Raw genomic sequence first — 27642 nt, 5'->3', positions numbered from 1 at the left:
CTTGCTATACGAAGGGTCTATGTATACTCGATATATATATATATATATATATATATATATATATATAAATATTGTATTTACTAACCACTTTATATCATATTTGAATTATACGATATGTGAGTTTCTAAGGTTAACTATCTGTTATTTATTTATAAAAGCACATTTTAATCATCAGTAGTTCTTTTTTTTTTAACCTAAATAATGGTGATATTTCACGTAGAAAAGAAATTAACTGATAATTGAGGTATGATTTAATAAATAGTTAGTTTATACGGAAAATTTGCTCATGTAGTTGATAGTTCATGAAACTCAAACAATTTGAATATTTTAGATGTGTCTTGACCATTAACTCTAAAATAAAATAGAACTTAATATATCATACAATTTGAACCTATCAACTCCGCTATGAATGGATAGAGTTACTCGAAACATGTACATGTGTTTGTTGTAGGGCAACTTAATCGAGCATTATTTTTCAAAAATAATCTTTAATGACAATAACTTAATTATTGCTAAATACGTTCTTTCAGTGACGATTTGCACTATTTATAAACGTTTCTAAAGTCTATATACATTGAATTCAATGATAATTAATTAATATCGTTAAACTTTTTTTAAAAATATATATATATTGCCGATAAAAACTGATTTTATCATAGTCAAGGCGCACACTCATTGAACTCAACACTATTGTCATCAAAATAACTTAATAAATTACCATTGAAAACTTGAAATAAAGTCCTCTAGCCCTTTAAATCTTTACTTATTACACCCCAAACCATAACATAAGATTCTTCACAAATACATCACTTTTTGTAAAATTAATACACATTCATCGATATTTTAAAAGAGTCCAAACCATAAAACGTTATAACAAATAACTTGTCTTTATTTCATTTTTTTCCATGAATGAGTACTCGTTACATATCCTTCTGTTTGACCAGATAGTATAAAAGTTTGTTTATACTGTCCGTATACGTAAGTTAAATCCTAATTTTACATGACCAATGATGCATAAAGAAGTTGGTTCCAAGTGTCTGGTAGACCAGGAAGACACCAATGACTACAATCATTACCAGGGTGTTGTCCACTATATGCTGATGGATGAGCATCTTTTCTTAATTGTGATAATAATGTAATATCAAGAAGATAAACTTGTGTCTTAATACTACTTAATACTTTGTTAACAACAATAGTAGATGATGGTAATCCTCCTGGATATGTTGATCCTGACAGTGGCAATTGCTCTGAATTGCAATTCTTTGTTGATGAACCCCATTCTTTGCCCCTAATTAATAAAAAATGTAACATTATAATTAGTCGATGTGACTCATAAGTTTTAAAAGTATCAAATTTACGGTGTGTTTAGTATGACGAAAGTTATATTTTATGTTTTCTGATATTTGATTGGTGAGTGTGAAAAATATTATATATAAAAAGATATGTATTAGAGATTAATAATAATATTAGTGAATTGGAGATTGTTCTAATGAATCTTTTGAGTAGTATTAGTATTAGGGATTAATAATGATGTCTAACGGTGTGTTAGGTACGATGAAAAATATATTTCACGAAAAATGTCTTTCGGTGAAAAATCAGTAATTTTTTATATTTATTTTCTAGTGTAACTAAATATAAAATGTAGGGAGGTGGGGCACGGGAAGGAAGGAGATAAATGTTAATATAAAATGTTATTTACGAAACTTATTTTCTTATTTTCACTACTAATATTATCTTTTTGATTTTTAAAAAGTCAAACATGAAAAATTGAAAAATATTTTTAGAATCTTCCAACATACCAAACTCATCCAAGTGTTGGTTTATACAAATAATATAAATTAAAAGTTACGATCGTTATAAAGAAAATGACTTCTGTCATCCATCGTCCACTCACAAGTAATAGATCGTTCCTTTGATTTAAAATGTTTTTCATTGAAAATAACTTTTATTTTATTAAACATTAGAAAATATTTTTTTCTAGATTTTTTCTTCTCATACCAAACACACCATTAATGCATATAAAATATTCGTTCTAGATTTTTTCTTCTCAACCAAATATATATCTATATAAAGCCATGTGATATTAGTTTAAGATTTGAAAAAATTAATTAAATATAATGAAAAATAAATAAATAAATAAACTTACATATAATGAGTGGGAGAAATGCCTTGGAAGAAGACTTTTGTTTTAGAAGAATCAACATTTTGATCAACCCATCTAGCCCAAGTTGTTAGGCCTTTGTAAAATGCTATCAAACGGTCCATATCTTTTGACACTTTTGTGCCTTCTTGCATATAGTCCCATCTACAATAAAAAAATATTTGTAAAAGATATGAATCTCTACGTTAAAATGATCGTTAAGGTTATTCACTCGATTTTCTCGATGGCTTTACTATCGATAGATCAAGATATGTTGCCAGCCTATGTGTTAGTGGTGGATATGCCAAAGATGTTACGATATGGTTATAACTATGAAAGATAAAACTAAGTAAACAGAAAGTATGTTTAAATGCTTATGTTTTTAGATGAAACGATTATACACATCAATATAATATCAAGAGTAGGTAAAGGTCTAGATAGAGATGAAACCAGGATTTGAAATTTATGAATTCTGAACTTGCCACTGAACTCATAGATTTAAACAAAAACTAAAAAATTTATTCGAACGCCTCTTTAATTTTGTAGCTACGTTCATGTCTGAATTCGAGTCTTTTTTCACCTATTATCAATTACTTCTTAATGTATTTGATTTATAAAAAAGAATCAGACGTGTACGTACTAGCCACATGATAAAGAATTAGACTCACATTGATGACTCATTTCTTTGTGTGTATCTTTTGAATTATTTGAAGTGATATGAAAAGTGGAAGGTAAATATATATATATATATATATATATATATATATATATTAAGGAATTACCCTTGAGATTTTCCCTTGTGAGTCCACCAATGCCAAGAGTTGAAAATCAACATATCCATTCCTTTCCAAGCATCACCTTGTTGTATAGAATCCAATTTCAACACTCTTCCAATTTTTTCTCTAACTATATCTACCAAATATGGGGTTCTATAAAGGAATAAAGTTACTCCATAATCCTGTGTAAATCATTAAGAGAATTAGCAAAAGAAAAAAATATGGGAGCAGGTAGTAACGAAATCAGAATTTTCGGTAAAAAAAATATATATGTGAAGAACCTAAGGGATTCAATAGAATATATACAATATAATTTTCGACAAAGAAGTTTTAGACGAATTTCCCTACATTCTCATAACTCCATCCAGGTGCAAGAGAGTAAACATTAATCGGCTAATGAAGCTAGGATTTGAAATTTATAAATTTTGAATATCTATCGAACTTATAGTGTGTCTTTATTACTAGTTCGCAATCAAATGTTTATACGTATGAAAATTTTCTAATACAAATATAAAACCTAATCGATCAAAATATTTAATGAAGTTTATGAATGGCTAATGATTTCTTATGATGATTGATTACAATTTGATTAGACAAACTGATCCTCCAAAGATCTACTGAATATTATTAAAAAAATTCCTTTATTATATAACTAAAATAACATCTTTAATAAGATATAAAACAAATTCTAGACCACACATTTAACAGAATACCCTTTTAAGTTTCAATATATACAAGCACAAGTTGACAACAATAAATATCAGAAACTAATTTTACACAATCAAGTCAGTTACTTTTAATGTTAGGTTTGAGTATTTTGCTAAAAATGGTTAAGGGGAGAAAATATTTAAATGTGCCATGAAATAAAAATTGGACCTACCACTAGTAGTTTGTTACTATAAAAATTCACATCACCTAACACTCACTAAAAAGAAAATAATTCCTATTATAAAAAAATTTAACTCATTCATCATAATTCATAATGGTTCAAAGTCTAAAAAACCTATGAATATTTTCTTTCATTTCATTTTATATGTCGATGATTTATATATGGTACGATGATCGAACTATTTCATTTTCTTTCTGAATTTAAATGTATAAATTTTTTGAAGTCTTTAAATATAATATTTATATATTAAAAACTATATGAAGTGACCATTAATGATTAAGGTGAAATGTATAAGATTTTTATAGGTAAAAAGCATTTTCTCCCTTTAATTGAACTTATCTGAGACAAATTTAAATTAATCGAAACTCTAAATTAAGATAGCAAAAAAATAATATAAATTGTCATAATGAGACTATATAACAATGGTGTTAAGGAGAAATATTATTGCTCCAATATAACCAAAAATAACAAAATAATAATTTCTTAGCAAATTGAAAACATCAATTTTAAAATAAAGTTAAAATTGTTGTTCACGCCTCTGACAAATCACGGGTTTTTACTCAATAAAAAACAAACATGAAAACAATAAAAATTCTTGTCTCCCATGAACATTCTGAGAAAGCTAAAAATGACAACTTCTAGAAAAATAAAAAAGCAAAAAAAAAATAAAAAATCACACATACAACAAAAGAATATTTAAATTCTTTTTTTTCTATATTCAATATTTTTTTATTAAAAAGCTCGATTAATGTTAATTTGCATGAATAAGTCTTTGTAATAAATGCTTAAGCCTTAAAATAAGGTAACAAAGAAGTATTTAACATTCCAAAATAAATAGAGCTAAGGATCAAAATACACCACGTTTTAACTATTAATTTTCTTTTATTTTCCAATTAAATAAATAAATTATATTTTAATAAATAATTATTAATAATTCAAGTAGAAAACTCGCAAACCTGAAAAGTTACGGCAGAAATTGATTCTTTTCTGGTAAAAGAAGTGGTGGCATTTGGCATTGATGAATGTAACATACAAGCTAAAGATTCCCACATATTTAAACTCAATGAATCACCAACAAACATTATTTTTTTTCCATTCCATCTTTTCAAAAAATCAATTCCATCAAATCTGAAAAAAATAAAATAAAATAAACTTTAGAATAAATAAATAAATAAAAGTGAAGAAAACAAAACTTATAGGGACACAAATATCAATCATAATCTTGAAAAGGGCAAAAAAACAAGGTAATGGACCCCTAGTTTCATATGTCCATAAATATAAAAAAAAATACGACACGAAGAGTATAAATATTCATTTTTAACTTCTAATTTTAACGGATTAAATATCTTTTAAAAAGAAATATATAGCAACTTGAAAAATAAAATAACTTACTATACAACATGTTAAAATATTGCGATACTAAATATTCATCCCTTCTAAATGTAAATGTTACACTTGGTATGTATTGTAAAGCTAAACTCATTTTGAACTCTTTTTTACCACAACATAAGAATCAACTTTTACGTCAAAAGAGATTCAACAATTTATATATCGAACTTTAATTTTGATTTTACATAGCTCCGACTTAACAGACACTAACAGAAGCGGAGTCAGAATTTTCGATAAGGGGTTCAAAATTTAAAGAAATAGACATATGAAATAGCCGAAGGGGTTCGACATCTACTATATATACCTGAAAAATTATTTAAACCATAAAAAAATAATATAATTTTTCGATGAAGGGGGTTCGGATGAACCCCGTAAACATACTGTGGCTCCGCCACTGCAAAGATATACTCTAATATCATACTAATATTATAGTCGTACAATGTGAACGTGAAGTCTGAAGGAGATAGAGAGTACAACAATTTTATCTCTAATTCAAGGAGGTAGAGAACTTGTTCCAAGACTCCAAATGCATATTAAAGAATTTACATTGATAATACAATAACAACAACAATAACAATAACAACATATCAGTATTATAGTCTTGTAAGGTAAAGTCTGTGGAAGATAGATTCTATAGAACTTTAACCCCTATCTCACGATAGAGGTATAAAGGTTGTTTCAAGACCTGCAACTCAAATAACGTATATCAAAAATTTTACACTGACGATATAACATATATTTTTCTGTACCTTGGTAAGTTGCAAGAATTAGGTTTCCAAGCATATTTGAGATACTCTTTATCAGGTCTTCCATATTTTTGACAATCAAATTGTGGATCAATAAATGGGCAATTTGAAGATTGGTAAAGAGGAAATGAAGGGTCAATAACCCATTGGCCTTGAAATAAATTGCAATTACTTAATAATTCTATATTATCGTGTACTATAAGCTCTGATCTGACAATTTCTAAAAAAATAAAAATAATAAATAAGACAAGTGCTTTAAGAAATAAATTTGACATAATTTGCAAAAAGATGTTTGATTTTGGATTTTTTTTTTTTGTATAGAAGAATGGAGAGAAAGAAGAGAATAGTACTATGGAAAAGAAACTTGGTGCTTCAAAATTGATTCACTATACGTATATATATATTAAAAAAAGATTTTGTCTCACTTTATTTGACAATATTTAATTAGACACACACAAAAAAAAAGCTATTTAAATTTATGGTATTAAAAAATAAATGCTACTAATTAATTATGTTGTTAAAGGTAAATTAGAAAGTTTATAAATTTTAAATAAGGAAACTTTATATTATTCTTTTCCCCATTTGTCTATTTGTCCTTTTACTTCTTTAATTTTTATAGCAAATTGATGTTAAAAGCAACTTACTATTTTTATTTGAGTTTTAGATTCATTTTAACACATACAAGATCTAAAAAGTCAATTTTTTTTTATTCATTTCTTAAATAGTTAAGAAATTTTAATTCCTCAAAATTTTAAATATGATTTTCTTCATACTTATGTTGGTACTTGAAAAATAATTGAGTATTATATAAACAGATTTCTCTTCTATTGTCATTTTAAAAGAATAAAATAAAAAAATTAAATCGGATAAATTGATTAGACCATTCGATATCCAAAGTACTTTTACCGCTCAAATGACCTATACCTAATTCATTTTTTTGCTCACAATCCCTAATTAACTATTTTACATGAGGATATTATTAAGCGCCTAAGAGAAAAATATAACAATAAATAATAGCTTGTATACACCTTCACTATTCGTCTCGAAGGATAATGAGTTCAAGTGTTAAGTGCTAAAGAATCATGTTTATTTCAAACATTGAGTAGTAATATATATTGGGAATTATTTTGCCTCTTAGTTATCTTTATAAAAATTCTTTATTTGATAGTGTATATTACGCTCGAAATTTTTAACTTTGATTGGTTCAAGAACAAAACTATCATCCATATAATTTACTATTTGAATATATTTTACTTTAACACTCTTTTTATTTTTAGTGACATTCTTTTATAGTAGTATATTATGTTTAAAATGCAAAATTCAAGATGTATCCCCAAAAAAGAGTGTCATGATCCAAGTTTATTGAATGTTTGACATAGTCAGCCTCATCAATTAGTCTCTTGAATTAGCTATTGAATTCAAAAGAATACGACAATATAAACTTATGTTATGTCTTATAAAATTATTTATTTTTTCATTATACTCTAATATAAATTCACTTTAAAAATTTCTTTAAAGTTCTATAAACCTTGCCATAGAGAAATTTATAGTTACTATGGCTAGAGTCAAAGTACCATTAGCATCATTTACCCATTTTCCATGTTCATTGTTTCCACCATACATTAGAAAAATAATGTATAGTGGGTTGCTTTAATTAATTTATTATAATTCAATGACACTTCAATTATTTGTATTCTTATTCTTTTCTTATTGAACATAAAAGGGTGGGTTTCTCATTTTATTTGGATTTATACTCTCTAAATGTATAAAAAAAATTTTGGAAAACCAATGACTAAATTAAACATTTGTAAGTTCAAAAAACTTAATAATTTTTTTTATTTAAAATTAGAGCTTAGCTATACAATTTAACCAAATTAAAAATATAAAAAGCACGTCATATTTATTTTTTTCAGTTCTATCTTCACAAATTTCGAATAAAATACTCGTTTTCTCCTTTACAAAGTACAATCATAGCGTCACAAGTTCTTGTTATTAAAAAAGTATTTGAAATTATAAATAAACACCTATCAAATTTCAATACATTATTCTTTGTTAATGATCACAAGAGGGCCAAGACATAATTATTGTGTACTATGAATTCGTTTGATCCTAGAAATTATTCATTTATTTTGGAATATTTTTTATTTTATTTAAAATCAGATTTTAGCAATAAATTTTCAAATTCAATTTGAGGTTGAATTTAAATTTTTAAAAATGTGTCAAATCTGTACAATCAAACATAATTCTAATATCATAAATTATAAATAAGGTGAAAATAATTTAAAATTTATAAATAAACGCCTACTAAATTTCAACACAATAATCTTTGTTAATAATCACAAGAGGGCCAAAATATAATTATTAAGTACAAAGGAATTATCACTTCACAATCTTTTCTAATCAAGTTCCCGGTGATTACGGCACCTATTACAATCTAGATATTATCTTTACGAAAAAAATTATTTTATTTTTAAATTTTTTGAAAAAAAAAGTATAATTTTATATTTATATTATTTGAAAAAAATTCTTTAATTATAATATCCCTGATCAAACTTTTGGTATATTATAATGGGACGGATCTGTTATTAATTTGAGGTTATTATAAGATATATAGGCGGTAAACTTAGTCGTTAGAAATATAACTCATTCAATCATTTGAGTTTGATCGGTCCATACATCAACAAATTTAGGTCGATATATACCTCAAATTGACGACCGTAAGATATCTTATTAAAATAATTTTTAAAAGAATACTCATTTTACTTGATATGTAATATATAGTTATAATATTTTAAAAAATTATTAGGTACGTAAACAATTTACTAAAAACTGGAAAAAAAAAATTACGTCATGACTAATTATGACCTAATTATAGTCCATTTCAGTCAAAATAACTTATGGATTAACCATAACTTGCTTATTTATTGTCTCGGTTCGTTTTAATCCGCGTGTATTTCACTCAAACGCTTATTCAACACCACTAATAAATATTCATAAACTTTAAATCTTAAATCTACGTTTTCTCGGAGGCAATGCCAAGAAAGACACTTGTGTTTTCCTTTTCAAAATTGTAGTGTGATTTGTGCTAATGCGTGTAGTGTTTGTGTTGTGACTTTTGTCACACTGTTTTGTCTCCCTTAGACAACTTGTAAAGGAGGGACCAAATAAATAAGAATATTAATTATAATATTTATTATTTAAAGAGGAATCCTTCCACTAGTATCAAGATAAACATGTTTGTCAACCACTAAAAATTATAGTGATCTGGCGGAATCATAAAAGAACGTCAAAATATAAAAAAGTAAAATCTATAATAAGTCAAAGGGAATTGATATATATTGTATATATACATAAAAAAGATAATGTATTTACTTACATAGTGTAGTTTTCCGATAAATGACACCCCTGAAATATATGTGACTGCATTATTGGTGATCGATAGATTCGATATTTATTGATTTTGTTTGAATTTAGTATTACTTTAAACGTGAATGATAATTTTATACGAGTCTTTTGAAAGATAATCTCCTAGCTTTTAGCTTTTACCCTTCTTTTTCTTATGATTCTTCACACATTTTTATCCTATTTAGTATTTAGATTCAAAATCCACCAAGATAAATAAATATTGAATCTGAATTCATAACTTTAACTCTTTAAGACTACAAATATTAAATTTGAATTAGTATCTAAGCTCTTTTAAGACTGTGAATATTAAATGCTTTAAGTTTACGATGAGTTGAATACTAAACAAATCTTAGAGATTGAACTTATAGAGTTTAAATTTTGAATTATGCTTTTGTGATAAGTAGTATTCTATCTTTAATCATGGATCTTAAATTCAAATTTGATTCAATAAGGCACATTTTATCCCAAATAAAATACCACTAACTGTGTACCTTTACATGATTGATATTTAGAGAGAACAAATATAATATTAGAAAAAAAAAAGATTGTTGGTTTGAAATAGTTAAGGCATGGTCTTGTATATCAATGATTGTTGGAAAAATAAAATGGGCTTTAGGTGTAAGTGGATTACATCTAGATAGTGGGCTTTATGTGGAGATGAAGGCCCACTTGATTGGTTGTATTGGGAACTTTTTCCCTTAAAAAATACAGCAAATATTAGGCCGTCAATAGGATTTTTTAGTTGTAGTTTCACTAATTATCATTGAGGAAACGATTAAAATAATCTCTTTTCTTTGGGTTAAGGCTCAAAGTGATCATTGAGTTTTCACATGGAGCACTAATAGTCCCTCATATTTGCAATATTGGTGCACTTTTTGTCCTCCTCCAAAATTTTACCTATTTTTATTATTGATTTTATCCATAATCTATGTATGGGGTGTTCAATCGTTATTTTATATATTTAGTAGAAATAACAACACCATATGAAAGAATGTGAGAAGAAAAATACTTTGTTTTGTTTAGTAGAAATTGCATTACAGGTAAAGTGGAGAGGTTTATCATGATAATTTCACGTGCAATTGTACAATTTTTTCTTTTTCTGCAAAGTTATATGTTAAGATGTTTTTAGCTGCAGTAATATTTGNTATTTCAAAATACTATTTTATCCTTAACCTTAATTAATTAAATCTAGTTAAACCTTCTACCCTAGAATAATTAAGGATATTTTAGTAAATTTATAAATGACAATACAGTACGATACAATCAAATTAAACTATTAAAATATGAGGAAGAGATCAAAATAGTCTCTTTTCTTTGGGTTAAGGTTTAAAGTACCTTGAGTTTTCACATGGAGCACTAACAGTCCCTCATGTTTGCAATATTGGTGCACTTTTGGTTCTCTTCCAAAATTTTACTTATTTTTTGGCATTAATTTTATCCATAACCTATGTATGGGATGTTAAATCGTCATTTTATATATTAAGTAGAAATAACAACTCCATATGAAATAATGTGAGAAGAAAAGCACTTTGTTTTGTTTAGTAGAAATTATATTGCAGGTAAAGTCGAGAGGTTTATCACGAAATTTCACGTTTAATTGTACAATTTTATCTCTTCCTACAAAGTCATATGTTAAAATATTTTTAGTTTAGCTGCAGCGATATCTAGTGAACAGAACAAAGTGTTTTTCTTATCACCTTCTCTCAGATAGAGTTATTATTTCTATTTTATATATATATATATATATAAAGACGATTGGACATTCTTATATAAAATTTTGGACAAAATTAATGTTAAAAAATAGGTAAAATTTTAGGGGAGGACCAAAAGTGCACCCATATTGAAAACATGAGGGACTTAGTACTCCATGTGAAAACTCAAGGATCACTTTGAACCTTAACCCAAAAGTGAGCGACTATTTTGAGTCTTTCCTCAATTATCATTCGTAGCTCTACTTATATTTGCAACACATTTGTATTCATTGTATTTTTCACAAATTTTTAAAAATACAACTACAAACTGATTTTTATCAAAATGAATACATATTAGTAAGAGAAAGGCGATGGAGATCAAGAGAGGGAGTAGAGAGACGAGCGAGATCAAAAGAGGGAGGAGAGGGGATGAATACATGTTGTATTCATTATATTTCAAATATAAATACTGTGGACTATAACTTTAGTTTTTCAAATACAAATTGTTATAAAATTTAGATTTCTCACTTACACTTGATTGGATATAATGAATACATATTACATTTGACAGAAAGGACGAATACATCTTAAATTTACATAATTACATATAAAGTTAATACAAAATACAAACATAATATTTTTTAAAAATAATTGATATAAAATATAAAACTCTCATATATATTTGATTAAATATAATTGATACATAATATATTTTTAACCTATACTTCACAAGTCACAAATATTAGAATTTTAAGTGATAAACAAAAGGTTGTTAAATATAGTAAGGAATGAAATTGTTTCACCATTTCCAAGACACGTTCCTTTCAGCTTTTAGAAATTGGTTAATTTCTTACACTTTTTCACATTTTGCGTAATTTTCGCAAAGAAATAATTCAGTCAATTGACATAACTTATTCAATGGAATAGTTCAATTGGTTAATTATATAAATTTTTATCTTGTTACAATTTAGTCACCTAATTTGGACAAGCCTTTTAGAGTTAAATGTATTTTTATTATAAAATATAAAATAATATGTATTTTGGAGAATTTAAGGTATCTTATTAGGAGTGATAATGAGTTAAGACAATAATTAAGTCAAAGATTCAACCAAATCCAAGTTTGCTTGGATCAAAAAAGTTAGGTAACAGATTAATAACGGGTCAAGATTCAAAACAATCTAATTTTTAAGTAGCTTAATTGTTTTATTTATTCATTTAAATTATTTTAGTATCTAGAAAATTATTATTTTTTCTTTATTATGGCTATATATAACATAAAAATTGAATAAAAGTTTGTTAAAAGTATTTTAACAAGATTTCTCATGACCAATTCGAACTATATCGATCCAATTTTAATGAATTGAAATGAATTGAGCTAATGAATGACGGGTTCCAACTTGAATAGGTTGGATGGATTGAGCGGGTTAGATTTGATTTTGCCAGAAAAAATAGTTGGTGTTTATATATTTTATATATAATTTTATTAAAACGTTATCAAATATTATTTGTTAGTCCTGTGTTTTAACAAGGCACTTAATTGAATGTTGAGTTGTGATCCAACTAAACATATATATATAGTTGTATATCTTTTTAGTTACGACAAATAAATTGAAATTTTGTAATATTTTTATGAAGTAAAAAAAAGAAAAAAGACTTTAACTATAAAGCAAGTTAATTCATGTTGATTAAAAGGCACAAAGACACTGACTTGTTTACACTTCTTTGTGGACTTTGATCAAATAGCACAAACACATTTTACATTTTACGCGCTAAGAGAAAAAAATAATTTAATGTCAGTCCACTCTTTTTTTTTTAAATAACGATATTTAATCAGTTTAAAATTTTAATATGTAAATTTAATTTGACTTGTTTCAGTTATCATAAGATATTCATATTTTCTGAAGAAAGTAGATGTTTCTTGATAGATATTTTGTAAAACTCTGTATGGATCCTCAATCATCAATCTTGCACGATTATAATAGTTGAGCTCGAGAGGCTATGAATCGATTGGACTTGTCAATTTGAATAACACTCTGACTTTATCTCAATAGCACCTTTATTTAAATCTTAGAATGAGACTTCATATTTGAAATGCACGATCTGACTCAAAGTTCATTTAAAACTTGATCGATAAACTTGTGTTTATTGAAGAAGCTATGGAGTCGATTACTAACTGTACTAATGTGAAAGGCTTGTTGAAATTGATCCACTATAAATTAATATCATACAATGTGAGGATCTCTTTTGCAAAAACTGAAAGTCTTATGAAAAAATATTAGATTACATTCTAAAATTTTGTAGACATAAGACGATACTTTAATGTTTTATCAATCTCGACTCAAAGGCTAAATTTGTAATAATTGTCATAATAGGGACCAAAATCTAAATAATAACCAAAAAAGAGGACATTTGCGTAAGGAACCATATAGTAACATCCCTATAAATAGCCCCATGTAGACCAAAGGGCATCATTAATTATATCTTATTACAATAACAAAATAAAAAAAACAATTATTTTGCCTAGGTATTTTCTTGTAATTATGGCTTTGGTTCTTGAAAGGAAAACACAATTCACCCTTATCTTTATGATTATTGGGATGTATGCATCTCAAGTCACTTGTAGTCAAGATTCAACCTCCATGGTGGAAAAACACGAGTCGTGGATGGCGCGACATGGAAGAACTTACGAAAATGATATAGAAAAGGCAAAAAGATTGAATATCTTCACGAAGAACGTGAAATTTATTGAGTCATTCAATAACAATGATAGTAAATCATATAAATTAGGCATCAATAAATTTACTGATCTTACTTCTGAGGAATTCATGAGGTATTATACTACTAATCATGGACTTAATAGTAAGTTTTCTTCTATAAAATCACAAAAATTATCTCCAACAACAATTTCACCATTCAAGTATGAAAATATAAGTGATGTTCCATCTGAAATGGATTGGAGAAAGAGTGGTGTTGTCACTAGCATCAAAGATCAAGGTCAATGTGGTAAGTCACAATTTCCCTATTCAAGAAAACTTTTGACTCTACTTATACACTCTTTATTTTTTTGATTTCATATTATCTTCTTGCTAAATATTCGATCTGTCTCAATTATATGACACATTTTAGTCAGTTTCATGAAAATGACGTCTCTATATTTGAACTACCTAGCTTGTACTTCTTATTTTATTCTTAATAAATGGTTTATCGCTGTAGAAATATCTTACGTTTGATATCACAAATTTTAAAAGAATTCTTTTTTTTTTGTTAAACTTCATCTTTAGTAAAAGTATATCACATTAATTAAAACATAAGAAATTAAGTTATATCACTAACGATTTACATTATTAGTGTGGTTTAATTAGCCTATTATATATAGTAGGTTAATTAATTCCATTTTCACTAGGGTATAATCCATCATCCTATAGCCACTATATATGTATATTTATTATTTTACATCGTTATCGTTAGACTATAAAATATTTAAACTCGAATGACAAAAATCTCACCTTTAAGTTCTCTTATTACCATTATCCCCTATTAATTTTTACAAATTCTCCAAATTTCTCATTTTTACGTATCAGATTAATGGATATCAGCGCATCAAATTACTGTATCTCGCGCATCAGATTAGTGTATCATGTATAAAATGCACATCAGATTAGTGTATCGTGTATAAAATGTAATGTATCTTACTTAACGATTAATATATCTCACGCATTAGATTAATGTATCAGCGCTTATATTATTGTGTATCAGTTTGAGGGATTTCTGTAATTATAAACTTATAAGGGACAAATGATAATTTAACCTTAAAAGTATGTGATTTCTGTCCATTATAGGATGTTGTTGGGCTTTCTCTGCGGTCGCGGCCTTAGAAGGAGCAAACAAACTCTCAACGGGGAAATTAATTTCACTCTCCGAGCAACAAATATTAGATTGTTCAACCGAAAACAACGGTTGTAACGGCGGATTAATAACCATGGCTTACGATTACATCGTAAAAAATAATGGTATCGCAGAAGAATCGAACTACCCTTACGAAGAAAATCAAGATTCATGCAAAATACAAGACTCGATAGTAAAAATGAGTAGATACGAGACGTTACCTCCATCAAATGAACCAATGTTGCTAACCGCGGTGGCGCGACAACCTGTATCGGTAGGTATCGCGGTGAATGAAGAGTTTAAGTTATATAAAAGTGGAGTTTATGATGGAAATTGTGGTGATGAAGTTAATCATGCAGTTACAATAATTGGTTATGGTACAAGTAATGAAAATGGTACAAAATATTGGTTGATTAAGAATTCATGGGGGTCTAGTTGGGGTGAAAATGGTTATATGAAAATTGCTAGAGATATTGGAAATAATGATGGTCTTTGTAGGATAGCTACTATGGCTTCATATCCTATTGTTTAGAAAATTTGGTAAAAATTAATAGCACATGAACTTTAGTGTGCTTGTTTGGTTAATGGTGTTGTACCAAGTCAAATTAAAAGTCCTTGTATTACATAATAATTGTAGTACTATGTTGTTTTGAAGAGAAAAGAAAGTTGAATATTTGAGGAGTTAATTATATTTATCATATGGTCGCTCAATTAATAATTTTATTTTGCAAAATAAAAAGCTACACAATTAATGATATAATTATCTATAAAGTCACTCAACGTATTGTGTGACAGAAAAATTAGTCAAACTTTGGTCATTTCACCTACAACGTCATTCAACCTATGTTGTTTTGAAGAGAAAAGAAGTTGTATGGTTCGTATGAGCATGAATCTTTACACACACTACAACATAAACAAGAGTTTAAGTTTTATGTATTGTCCATGTGAACAATTTTTACACACTATGAAATTATTATTACCTATTGTAGCAGATAACATACTTTATTTTTACGATCTTCGATATCATATTTTAAGGATAATTGCGTGTAGATATCATTTAAACGACTTGATGATGACCGGTGTAAAAAAAACTATTTATGATGACGGTATATAAAACTTCAACTTTAATAAACAGATCTAGAATATAAATGTGACTTTTCTTGAAACCAAAATGAACGCAAGTCTTCTAAAGTTTGAACCTCTTTCATGTCTGAAACATAGTTTGAACTTATGAGACACGATTTCACTATATATTTTTCAATTCTAACTAGAAAAATATCGTCATATTACAGTGTTATTGGTTTTAAAGATACACTACATATGTGGAGTATTATAATACATGCGAAATGAACTCAAGTCTTTTAAAGTTTGTCTCTCTTTCACGTCTGAAACATACTTTCAACTATGAAATGCAATAATAATATTTTTCACTTTGTATTTTTCTGTTTTTGACTAAAAGAAATATCGCGATTTAACATTTTTTAATCATATTATAGTATTATTGCTTAACAATTTAAAGGAAGTATTTTTGTATTTCGCCAAAAAGAATGTCTTTAATTTCTCAATATTGATTCTCGTTTTACATTGGACAAGATCCATCACTGCATTTGCATAAAAATAATATAATACATGCGAATTAAACCACATACATGCGTGGTTGATTAATTACAGATGAAAAATATGATAATTAAGCGATTGGGTAAGAAGCTTGCATGGCGATCCCACAAAGTCCTCCCTTAACATTAACATCTCTTAACATTCTAATGTATCCGTCTTCGCCCCAACTAGTTCCCCAAGAGTTCTTAACGAGCCAATACTTAGTACCACCTTTAGTTACTCCATAACCAATTGCAGTAACGCCGTGATCTAATTGATTTCCACAATGTCCTGTAAACACACCACTAGAATAAAATTGAAAATCTGATCCACCAGCATCGATCGCCACAGATACAGGTTGATTTGCAACAGCTTTAAGTAAAGCCCATTCACTATTACTTGGAATATCTTCATACCTAGAAATTTTCACCATATGGTTGATTAATTTGTTCTTGTTACAAATACTATCGATTCCCTTGTAAGGATAACTATTTTCTGATGTAATTCCATTGTTTTTTATAATAAATTTAAAAGCGTTATCCATGAGACCTCCTTCACAACCCTCATTTAAACCTATATCGCAATCAACCAACTCTTGCTCAGATAATGAAATCAATTTACCCGTTTTAATCATGTTAAGTCCTTCTATTGCAGCCACAGCGGAAAACGCCCAACAACATCCTACAAAATCATAGTGTAAAATAACTTAGTCTAATTTCGTATCGCGAATTATTATATTTGTTTGATAACTTACCACATTGCCCTTGGTCTTTAATCCTAGTAACCGCACCTTTCTTCCTCCAATCCATCGTAATTGGAGATGAAGCATTTTCATATCGAAATGACTTAGTTTTTATTCGTTGCTTAGACGGTATTTTGTATCCGTTACGAATAGATTTAAATTCCTCTTTTCTACGATCAGCAAATTCATTGATGCCTAATTTATACGATCGTGTTCCATTTTTATTTATCGATTCGATATACTCGAAATTTTGTTTGAATACCTTGAACCTCTCTGCCTTTTCTATTTCATCTTTGTATTCACGTCCATACTTAGCCATCCATTGTTCATGTTTTTCAACCATTGATGATTCGTATAAAGTACGAGATGTAGCTTGAATGATCAAGAAATTCAACACTAGTAACGTAGCAAAAATAATACTAGAATTAAACATATAAGCCATAATTTAACACTTGATTTTTAATATTTCTTGGGTATTTATAGACCTATTTTTATGGTTCTTTGATTATTTTTTGTAAAGCATATCCACACAATACACAAAAACAAAATCAAGAAAATAGATGTGAATATTTCTTCAAACAGAAATAAACGCATTACAAAGTGGAAACAAAGAGGCAACACTTTTTTTAATTTTAATTTTAATTTTTTTAGGCAATATATATGGAAGTTTGTTTTCTATTTTCTTTTTTAATTAAGTAATATGTTGGATTTAATTTTTTAATATATAATTCGTCTTTATGTCCATTTTTTTTTCTTTTTTGGTAGAAAGTTGATAATATATTATCTTAATTTCAAGTAGAAGGCTATACAATGTCGCATAAGAGTGTCACAAAAGGACACTTACATTACTTAGATTAGTAAAATTATTCGATCCGTTATCCGATATTTGTTATATTTTACTTTTCGAGAGTTAAATTATATAAAAAATTTGATCAACTATACTTAAGATATATATACTTTTACCATATCAATGTTTCAAATTGCTACTTATAGAAATTTTCATATACTAATAGAATTAATATAGTGAAAGCGTCATTTTATTTATTAATTAAGTTCATTAAACAAATATCATGTTCAATTATAACTATGATCCAAATCACCCACTTCTTTTTTGGGCTTTGCATGAACATGATAGGAAAAATTACATGAATAAACATATTTTTAAAAATAATTACTGATTTTAGCGATACTTTTTGTTTATTACCATTTATAACAATATTGTGATAAATCTGTAATATGTATTAAAAGTGAATTATGTATGCAATATATTTGAATTATAATTGTTTTTGAAATACATTATGTTTGTTTGGTAAAAAATTGTCACATTGTATTATAAGTGTATTAAAATGTATATCCATCATTAAAACTTGTATTATATTTGAATAATAAATTTATCTTTGTAATATGTATCAAATTTGTATTATAAATGAATTAAAAGGGGTCAAGTGAAAAAAATTATTACTATAAATTGTAAATAAATATTTTTTCATTATAGTATATTTATGTAAGTTTTCCAACATGATATTAACATTACACAACAACCCAACCCCTCCTAACACCTATCCCATGCAGGGTGTTGCTCTTTAAAATCAAATTCATCACTCTGACTCTGATATTAGTTGAGATCGATTGATTTTTTTTATTTCTTCACCACTGTCCGACCAACAGTAAAACACAAGTAGTTTCAATTACTATCTATATCCTCTAACTTTAAAAATGCACAAAAAAAAAACATTTAAAAATATATAAAATTAAATAAATAGACATACATTTTACATGAGATACACTCAAATAAATATATATTATTATATCATAAATGACGCATAACATAACATATAGAATATGTGTGTGTCAAAGATAACGTTTATGTATTATGTCTTTAATTTGTTCGCGGGCCTCGTACGGATGGACTGTTAATTGATTTGGGCCTCAATTAATGCATTCGGGTTTCCCCTAATCCCCCTTTCTAATTTATCATCAACAAAAAAAACCCTAGCTCAAAAAAATTGAGCTGAATCTTCTCGGTTCATCCATGGAGAATTCTCGTTCCTGCAAGAGTTGTCAAAAGCATACAATCGGTTCAGATGACACAACAGGTAATCCCGTTTGTTTATCATGTGGAACTTTACAAGATTACGATAATTACGATGCCCAAATCGGTGGAATTAGTGGTCCAACCGGAACACAAGTCCGCACCGGCACCGCCGGTAGCGGAACAGTTTATAACTACAACGAAACAAAAATTTACAATGCCCAGAAAGAAATCGAAGATTTAATGTACCAATTAGGATTTTCGAGCTTGAAATCTAGTGAAGTTAAGGATATGGTAGTGAAAGTTACCGACGGAGAATACGGGCAGGGTAGATGGTTTACAGTATTAATAGGTGCTTGTGCTTGTATTGTAATGAGGATAGATGGGAAGCCGTTGGCTATTGTTACGGTAGCGAATATAGTTTGTTGTGATATTTATGAATTGGGTAGGATGATTTATCGGGTTGTTGATTTTCTTGATTTGAAGTTGCCTGAATTTGATATTGTTGATTCGTTCGAGCATTATATTAGGAATGCTCCGAGCTTTAGTGAGGTTTCTGAGGATTTGATTGGGAGGATGTTGAAACAGGGTGTTTTTTTGGTGCAGTGTTTGGTGAAGTGGTATGTGACGACGGGAAGGAGGCCGTTGCCTGTTGTGGCAGCAGTATTGGTGTTTGTTGCGCAGTTGAATCAAGTTGTTGTGGTGATTGAAGATGTGGCGAATGAGTTGCAAGTGGCAGTTGTTACTTGTAGGTTGAGGTATAAGGAGTTGTTGGAAAGGCTTGTGAAGGTTGCTCGAGGTTTGCCTTGGGGTGAGGATGTTACGGTTAAGAATATTATGAAGCATGCGACTTTCGTTATTCAATACATGGAGTTAAAGTCAATGTCGAAGAATAGAAATAAAAATAAGAATTTTGAGGATGTTGGGTTTGATCTGGATTATTTGATCGATGATTGTTTGAGCAACGGAAATGACTATGCTTTAGATGCCGATGACACCGTAAATGACTCGCAGTACTTTACGATGGATCACTCTAAAAGGTTGAGTATTGAAGGTCCAAATAGATTCCAAATTTCCCAAGAGTGTTTGGCAATGATTTATTCGAAGATGAAGGATGAAATGCATGTACACGAGTCGACACATAGCAAAGATAATAGCATTAGGAAAAGAAAGAGAGGATATGGCATGCTTTCATACACAGATTGGTGGAAGGGCGAATCAGAAATGAGCAAAAAGCTTTTAGTGAAGCAAATAGTGGAGAAAGATGTGGGCTTAAGTGTTATGCCTCCTTCTTTTGATAGTGGTTGCTTGGCATATGAAAGGAGAAAAGAGAAGATAAAAGCTGCAAAGTATCGAATCCATAAGACAATGTATCCTTCGGATGCTAGTTCAATTGATACGATTGATGTAGGCTCCCTCGAACACGTAAATGCTGGAAAGAGAAGGAAAAGGAAAATGAAATGTGATGTTGATTGGGAGGATTTCATTATTGAAACCCTTCTGCTTCATCAGGTGGAAGAAGTGGAGATAGAAAAGGGATATTACAAGACCCTGATGGACTTGCATGTTTTCAACTATTGAAGATCTAACCGGTCAGCTCAAACCATTATGTCAGTTTATGTAAAACTATTGCAGAGAAAATTTTGTTATGTTTCTTTGACCAATCCTGCTAGAGTATAGGGTAACTTTTGTTAATATTTTCAATCAGTAGATTTGCGTGAGTTCCATACTGGTGGAATTTAAACATATATATTCTGTTTCTTTGGGTCCTATCTTGCACCTGTAACAACTGTCTTTTTATTTATTTTTCTAAGATGAGAAGTTCCGTTTTTCCCAGCAAATATTCATTTTTTAGTCATAGTGAGAAGTTCTCTCTTGTAAACTATCTTGCTCTTAGCCCCAAGGCCTAGCTCGAGTGGAAAAAGGTGGAGGATTTGTGGCTAGGTTGCAGGTTTCAAGCCCCACACTATGCAAAGTGAAGCTCAGTATTTGGTGGTGAAGGGTAGAGGGGCGGGCCCATCATCCACAGTGTTTAGAAGGCTGTGATTGGTTCAAAGGGTGGGTCACAGATGGATTTCTCGGAGCTTAGGACTCAATTTTCTTTTTGATAGGTAGTCATTTTTTAAGTTTTTATGCAACACCTTTTCATGCTGAATACTATGGTGATTTGAGGGTCCATAGATGGTAATCAATGACATTTTTATGTCAAGTTGAAAGGATTTATTTGTAGAACAGTTATTTGTCCATCTTCACCGATTAGGATCATTGCTTTTCTGCTACCAAAGGGGAACTCAGAGTGTCAAGATTGCAGGGAATTATAATTTCAGGAAATCAAACACTTTTTTAGGCAGCTCTTCTGATAATTTGACGCAATCTTTATTGGACATTTATTTAAAGAAGTAAGAGACGAGATGTGTATGTTCGATTAACAAAATGAAGCAAATGCTGAACAATTCATTAATAAATGCTGAATGGTTAATGGTTATACATCCAATCCTAGTTCATGTAGACAGAAACTTCCTGCCAGCATTTGCATCATTGAATAAATCTCTTTATTTTCAAAAGAAAAAGTTCTTTATATCTTCAAAGTGACTGAGGTATTTATAGTTGTAGTATCGTTCACTTTGGGTAGAGGACAGAGTCCCCTGGAGATCCCAGAAAGTAATGCAGTTCAGTGCACGAAACATCCCGTGTTAGTAGGGTCTGGGAAGGGCCACACCAAAAGGATTTTGATGTAGACCTAATGCAAACATTAGTGGCTTCAGGGTCTGGGAAGGGCCACACCCAAAGGGTTGTGATGTAGACCTAGTGCAAACATTAGTGGCTGCTTCCACATCTCGAACTCGTGACCTAAGGTCACATGGATACAACTTTACGGTTGCTCCAAGGCTCCCATTCCAGAAACTTATGCAAAATACGGACAATTAAAGCTCTCTAGCTGTTCCACTATCAGACTTCATATTATTTTCACTCTTGCTTCTGTTGAGCTTCCACAATTTTGTACACGAGTACATAGAATTAGCTTTTATCATATCTCAAAATTGTTCGGTCTATTTAGTTGACTTTAGCAGTCATTCTCCTGCCTTTAAGACAAAAGAAGGATCTGCAGTGATCAATACCAATTCATTTTTAGTTGATATTCCTGATATCCTTTGGTGTGGGGGATGGGGATGAGTGGTAGGTTCTTGGTTTAGTCTTATTTTGAGAAACTTTTGGTTAGGAAGAGGAAGTTTTGATGCAGTTTACATTTCCAAAGTGCCGATGAAGGTGTGCTTTTTCACTTGGCTGGCTACTAGAGGGGTGATCCTGGCAACGGAAAATCATAGACGGCAGAAGGTTGTCTGCGTGAGCTGGTGTTATTTGTGCATGGAGGCGGGAGAGGATGTAGTTGCGTAGTTCTTTCATTGTGGTCTTTCCATGAGTTATGGTGGGATATGTTTCAAATAATGTGGTACTTCTTGGGCTATGCAAAGAATTGATGTTCAGTTCGAAGTGTGGAATTAAGGAGGAGAAGATGCGGTATTAAAGTGGGTGGTGTAGAGAGAGAGAGAAATATGGGACCTTTTGAAGGGGTAGAGTCGAGCTTTTCTCAATTGAAAAGTAACCTTTGATCCCCTTTTTCTTTAGAGTTCCAAGTTGTATAGAAGATCGGGTGGATTTATGGAGAATCATATTTTGTTATAGATTCATTACCTTATGGTACATTCCTTGTATACGACCAGGACTTATACTATATGTATGAATGAATATACGTTCACTTGATAAAAGTAAAATCAAGATTAACCGAGATGAAGTTTTCTGCTAATTTACAGAAGCTTCGTGCACAATGGTGACATTTTCAGCAAATTTGAGGTAAGGTTCGCATTCAAATTGCAATAAGTTTGGTTATTCCGTAGCATTAAATTGATTTGACAACTGCAGGATGCATTGACAGGATGGACGAAAAGAATACCTCTTCCTCCTTGTATTGTACTTGTTTTTATCTAGAATTCGTGTCACTTCTGTTCTATGTTGTGATTTTCAGCTTAAGGGGCAGAAACAAATGTTATTTACTGATGATTGTGAACAAACCTCCCAAGCTCGGGGTAAGGTCCGCGCGTACACTCTACCCTCCCCAAACTCCACTTGTAGAATTACACTGGATATATTGTTGTTGTTGTTTAATTACACGAAGTGTATCTTTCATCATTTCTTTCATGAAAAAACATCTAACGACAAATTTCTTATTTGGCTCAACATGGAGTTGACTATCAAACAGGTTCAAGCGTAGGAAGAAATCAAAACAAGTGCAGACAAAAACATATAAATCTGAAGATACGCTTTCTCCCGTTACTGTCCAGCTGCAAAAGCCTCAACCGGAAAAGTTTTCGTGATGCCAGCAAGGCTCTTGAAGTGAATCTTGCCAGTAGGAGGGTCGTCCACTGAGATGTCACCAACTGGAGGCCATAACATCAGTTCCTTAGCCTTCACTCCCTTGAGCTTCTTGATCCTGTTCTTCTCGACGTATCCTGTTATTTCAGCACCATAACTCACCAGCTTACTAATCATCTTAAAGTTATGTTCAACTTTTTTAGTTTGCAGGATCCACATGTACCCAGTGGTCTTCACAAACCCGACTTCGATCACATCAGCCAGAGGGAGAAGCCCTGCTGGGAGTTGATATTCTTCAAGAAGGGAAAGGGCCATTTTTAAGCCTTCCTCATGACCCTTCTTGACAATTGCTCCTTCCTTTTCTGCCATGACTTGCCTCACTTTTAATGACCTTTTGTTGCTGTTATGCTTATCTGATTGAGGGAACTGAATTTTATAGTATGATTTTTGCATGTAAAGAGACAAAACTTAATGGAGAATACAAAGAAATCAACATTGTATTAGCCACCAAAGCTACTGATTTTACTTTGTACCAGTCATCATTTTTTTGTCTGTGTTTCCTCACTGCCATTTTTCTCTCTCTTGATATATGCTGCATTCTTTCGTAGAATCGGAGCCTTTGAGCAATGGTAAAATTTATCTCCATGTGACCTATAAGTCACGGGTTAAAGTCTTGGAAGCAGACTAATGTTTGTATTAGGATATATTATCTACATCACAACATTTGAAATGGATCTTTCTTCGGACTCTACGTGGGATACTTTGTGCACTGGAATGTCTTTTTGGTTTATCTAATACATTGTCCAAGGATAAGATGCCAAATTGATACAAGGCTTGTCCATGGACTAATCACATACTTAAAACCATGAAGATCAAGGTTCCTTGTATTAAAAAAGTAGACCTTACATTAATGTCATATTAGCTAATAGAATTTAGTTTTGAGGTAGTTTAAAAGGATTGTGATGTAAATAGTCTTGAAAAGGGCTACATTTAAAAGGATTATGACGTAAATAGTCTATCTTGACGCAAGATGTAATACTCAATAAGTTATAGGAAAAATGATTTAATTCTTGTTTTATCATGTTGAATTTAATGTGCTAAATTATGATTTTCTATTTAAGATCAATTGACCCATATGCATTGCATTTGACTCAAATAAAATCTGGACGACTTGAATTATGACATGTCTATCATTTAACCTGGTTGATCTGTTCAATCAAAAACCAAATCCGTCCATTTATCCAATCCATATTCTTTCCTGGTCTCCCCAACACACTCTCGATAGAAAAAAGAAGAAGAAAAACTCCCGCTAAATCAACCTTACAAACAATCTAGATGAGTAAAAATAGGAGGAACTTCTCAATTACTAAAAAATTATTCAATTTAAGTAAAATAAAATTACTTGTAACCACATAAAGACCAAAAGAACATGATAACCTCACAACAATAACTGAAAATACAAAATATAAATCAACCCCTCAATTACACATTTCACTCACTTCCCTGTTTGAAAAAATTACAACATACAAAAAAAAAAATAATAAAAAAATGACAAAATCAAGTGAAATTATTCTAATTGTTAGTGTAGTTTGTTTGTTTTCCCTGTTTGGGGTAATTCATGCTGAGTCTGAAGCTTCAAGTGATCATAGTCAAACTCATTTCAAGGTAGATGGAAAAGTATATTGTGACGTTTGTCGCACTCAATTCGAAAATCGACTTAGCAAGCCATTATCAGGTATACATATCGTCAGTGTAATAAATTTTTATATTTTCCCAAAGTTATGAAAAAGATGATATGTCTTGTTTATCATTATTATTATCAAACATAGTTTGTGGTTTAATTTGATTAGAGTGTTAGACCAATTAATTAGATCTATATATGGTTTGGGATTATAAAATATACAAAAATAGTTTGATATGTTCATTTGCCTTGTGTGTTATATTGTCATTAGATTTTAAAAAATGTCATATATATATAGGTCAAATCCATCTTTTATATTATGAATTTCTTGAGAATCTGATCAAACTTTTATTTGCTCTGCTCTGCTATTAAGTGAAATACTTGACGCCTTATTTTAAATTACACGAATTTACTTAAATTTCATGTATGCATGCATGCATGCAGGCGCGGAGGTACAACTACAATGCAAGAACCAAACAACTGATGCTATCACTGCAACAGTGGATGGTAAAACTGATGAGCATGGTTTCTATGAACTCCTCGTGGAACGCGACCACGAGGACGATATATGTGAGATGATGCTCAAGAAGAGCCCCATGGATGATTGTACTGAGATACCACATGAAAGTAATGCACAAGAATCAGCAAGAATCACCATTACAAACAACAATGGCATAGCTGATTCTACTCGCCACGCGAACCCTCTATTCTTCTTGAAGAAAGAAGCTTCACCAGAATGTGATGAAGTATTTAAGGAACTCGAATTATTACCTGAAGATATTAGTCAATCTTAAAAAAAAGATTTGAGTATATAGTCAAGATATCTGAATAGAGTTTAGCTTATATATATATCGATAGTGTAAAGAAGTTTTTTACACTATCAAATGGTCATGAACCATGAGATATTGACATGTAGGATTTAAGTTTGTGTGCACTAAAAGTGCAATGAATTTTGATATTATGTTGATGTAATTTAACCTCTTATAGAAGGTTACTTACCCCTTGCTGTAGGTTATCAAAATGAATATGTATTAAATAAAGTTATCTACAATTATTTATGTTTTAATATATACTGTCAGTATATAGAAACTTAAAGTACTCGTACTTATAATATATAAAATGAGGTGGTTTTGTATGTCGTCTTTTGATCCTTCAATTTTTTGTCATGATTTTTTTTTCCAGCTCGTTCTTTGCTAGATATCTAATGTGAACACATCAAATTAATTAACTCATCATCCTATTAATTAATCAAAATTAGGAAAGTGCTTACTAATAGTATAAGTATGTATCACCCTCTTCACAATACACAAAAAAGGAAATATGAAAAAATAGTTTTCTTTTTTTCTTCTTTTAGATGTTCTTTTTTTTTTTTTTACAAAAAAAAAACAGAAAAAAAAACTCTTTCAATTAGTTGGATAATGTGGTGCAAAGGGAATACACCAAAGAGAAAAAAAATTGAAGATGAGGGTTAGGATTTGGTATGTAGAAGTCAACATTAAAAATAATTTTTTGCTTCAAAATATTTTTCTCGAGTAGACGATTTATCAAAAACAATTTATTTATTCTGCAAAGATAGAAATGAATTGATGATCTATTGAAAACTTAACATATTTAGCCTGCAAAAGATAAAGACAAATTTTACGTACAATATTTTAGAACCCCACTTATATACCGAATATATTGTTATCTAACATTAAAAATGTCTCTATATATAGTGGTAGTTAATGTATTTCTTTTCTATTACAATCACTAATAGAAGTCAATTATTATTAATATTATTTTTGTTTCTTGTTCCAAGTTCTTTGCTCTTGGCTTTGTAGTTGGAGCTACATGAACTAACTTGATATATTTGTCTTCTCAAAAAGAATATTACAAGTCCTATGTTCCCCATTACTCCAGAGTTAATTGGATCATAATGGAGTAGGTAAACAAATTGAGAATTCAATTTTGAAATTAAACCATATATGTATAGTCACTAAAACCTCTATAATTATGTCTAACACAAAATATATTTTCTAAAATCTTTGCATAACAAGTTGAAATTACATTACGTTCAACGATGTGATCTAGTGTTGACGTGTGAGATAACAGTGTCCCTGAATTTAATATAAACCATGTCAAAAGTGAATATTAGTTAAATAAATTTTGAAAAGTGAATACAAATTAAATGACAACGTCTGAATAGTATGCCACTTAAAAAAAATAACATACTGTAACCTTAAAATGAATATCAAAAATCAAATAAAAGAAAAAAAAACAAAGATATGAAAAAGGAGAAAAATATATTGAAAGATAACAC

The 27642-nt window shown here is 29.6% G+C and overlaps 6 protein-coding genes across 12 annotated transcripts; 3 read left to right on the top strand and 3 right to left on the bottom strand.

Moving 5' to 3' along the window:
- Nucleotides 1-861: 861 nt before the first annotated feature.
- On the bottom strand, nt 862-6313 carry LOC107012587 (protein trichome birefringence-like 38). Its single transcript, XM_015212461.1, has 5 exons — nt 5944-6313; nt 4762-4933; nt 2923-3098; nt 2147-2305; nt 862-1288 (listed from the first exon to the last, which is right to left on the bottom strand). Exons 1-5 carry the CDS (start codon nt 6213-6215, stop codon nt 997-999), a joined length of 1071 nt encoding a protein of 356 aa, XP_015067947.1. The 5' UTR covers nt 6216-6313; the 3' UTR covers nt 862-996.
- Nucleotides 6314-13519: 7206 nt separating this feature from the next.
- Nucleotides 13520-15616, top strand: LOC107014086 (zingipain-2-like). Its single transcript, XM_015213951.2, has 2 exons — nt 13520-14039; nt 14876-15616. The coding sequence occupies exons 1-2, from the start codon at nt 13577-13579 to the stop codon at nt 15451-15453; spliced, it is 1041 nt and encodes a 346-aa protein (XP_015069437.1). The 5' UTR covers nt 13520-13576; the 3' UTR covers nt 15454-15616.
- Nucleotides 15617-16528: 912 nt separating this feature from the next.
- LOC107013086 (senescence-specific cysteine protease SAG39-like) lies at nt 16529-17701 on the bottom strand. The gene is made up of 2 exons (XM_027915735.1): nt 17272-17701; nt 16529-17198 (listed from the first exon to the last, which is right to left on the bottom strand). The coding sequence occupies exons 1-2, from the start codon at nt 17699-17701 to the stop codon at nt 16609-16611; spliced, it is 1020 nt and encodes a 339-aa protein (XP_027771536.1). The 3' UTR covers nt 16529-16608.
- Nucleotides 17702-19204: 1503 nt separating this feature from the next.
- LOC107015488 (plant-specific TFIIB-related protein PTF2) lies at nt 19205-24174 on the top strand. Of its 7 annotated transcripts, none has more exons than XM_027915732.1 (3): nt 19205-23143; nt 23316-23376; nt 23550-24174. In XM_027915732.1, exon 1 carries the CDS (start codon nt 19292-19294, stop codon nt 20870-20872), a length of 1581 nt encoding a protein of 526 aa, XP_027771533.1. In that variant the 5' UTR covers nt 19205-19291; the 3' UTR covers nt 20873-23143; nt 23316-23376; nt 23550-24174. The 7 variants fall into 7 exon arrangements, with proteins under 7 accessions (XP_027771533.1, XP_027771535.1, XP_027771534.1 ...); XM_027915734.1 differs by having other exon boundaries at nt 23535-24174; XM_027915733.1 differs by having other exon boundaries at nt 23316-23381.
- Nucleotides 23523-24150, bottom strand: LOC107015489. The gene has a single exon (XM_015215781.2). It carries the CDS (start codon nt 24113-24115, stop codon nt 23621-23623), a length of 495 nt encoding a protein of 164 aa, XP_015071267.1. The 5' UTR covers nt 24116-24150; the 3' UTR covers nt 23523-23620.
- A 999-nt stretch (nt 24175-25173) lies between the features above and the next one.
- LOC107014082 (pollen allergen Che a 1-like) lies at nt 25174-26409 on the top strand. The gene is made up of 2 exons (XM_015213946.2): nt 25174-25397; nt 25788-26409. Exons 1-2 carry the CDS (start codon nt 25211-25213, stop codon nt 26135-26137), a joined length of 537 nt encoding a protein of 178 aa, XP_015069432.1. The 5' UTR covers nt 25174-25210; the 3' UTR covers nt 26138-26409.
- The last annotated feature ends 1233 nt before the right edge of the window (nt 26410-27642 follow it).

The sequence above is a fragment of the Solanum pennellii genome, chromosome 3 (assembly GCF_001406875.1).
Source record: "Solanum pennellii chromosome 3, SPENNV200".
Lineage (NCBI taxonomy): Eukaryota > Viridiplantae > Streptophyta > Magnoliopsida > Solanales > Solanaceae > Solanum > Solanum pennellii.
This window is presented reverse-complemented; position numbering and strand designations above follow the sequence as displayed.

Excerpts from the sequence above, each read along its gene's own strand:
- LOC107012587 (XM_015212461.1), bottom strand. The coding sequence starts at position 6,215 with ATGTCAAATTTATTTCTTAAAGCACTTGTCTTATTTATTATTTTTATT. Across the intron at positions 4,934-5,943 it reads AATTCTTGCAACTTACCAAG|ATTTGATGGAATTGATTTTT; the intron begins GTACAGAAAAAT and ends TATTTTTTTCAG. Across the intron at positions 2,306-2,922 it reads CACAAGGGAAAATCTCAAGG|ATGGGACTATATGCAAGAAG; the intron begins GTAATTCCTTAA and ends TTTTTATTGTAG.
- LOC107014086 (XM_015213951.2), top strand. The coding sequence starts at position 13,577 with ATGGCTTTGGTTCTTGAAAGGAAAACACAATTCACCCTTATCTTTATG. Across the intron at positions 14,040-14,875 it reads CAAAGATCAAGGTCAATGTG|GATGTTGTTGGGCTTTCTCT; the intron begins GTAAGTCACAAT and ends TGTCCATTATAG.
- LOC107013086 (XM_027915735.1), bottom strand. The coding sequence starts at position 17,701 with ATGGCTTATATGTTTAATTCTAGTATTATTTTTGCTACGTTACTAGTG. Across the intron at positions 17,199-17,271 it reads TAAAGACCAAGGGCAATGTG|GATGTTGTTGGGCGTTTTCC; the intron begins GTAAGTTATCAA and ends ATGATTTTGTAG.
- LOC107015488 (XM_027915732.1), top strand. The coding sequence starts at position 19,292 with ATGGAGAATTCTCGTTCCTGCAAGAGTTGTCAAAAGCATACAATCGGT.
- LOC107015489 (XM_015215781.2), bottom strand. The coding sequence starts at position 24,115 with ATGCAAAAATCATACTATAAAATTCAGTTCCCTCAATCAGATAAGCAT.
- LOC107014082 (XM_015213946.2), top strand. The coding sequence starts at position 25,211 with ATGACAAAATCAAGTGAAATTATTCTAATTGTTAGTGTAGTTTGTTTG. Across the intron at positions 25,398-25,787 it reads ACTTAGCAAGCCATTATCAG|GCGCGGAGGTACAACTACAA; the intron begins GTATACATATCG and ends GCATGCATGCAG.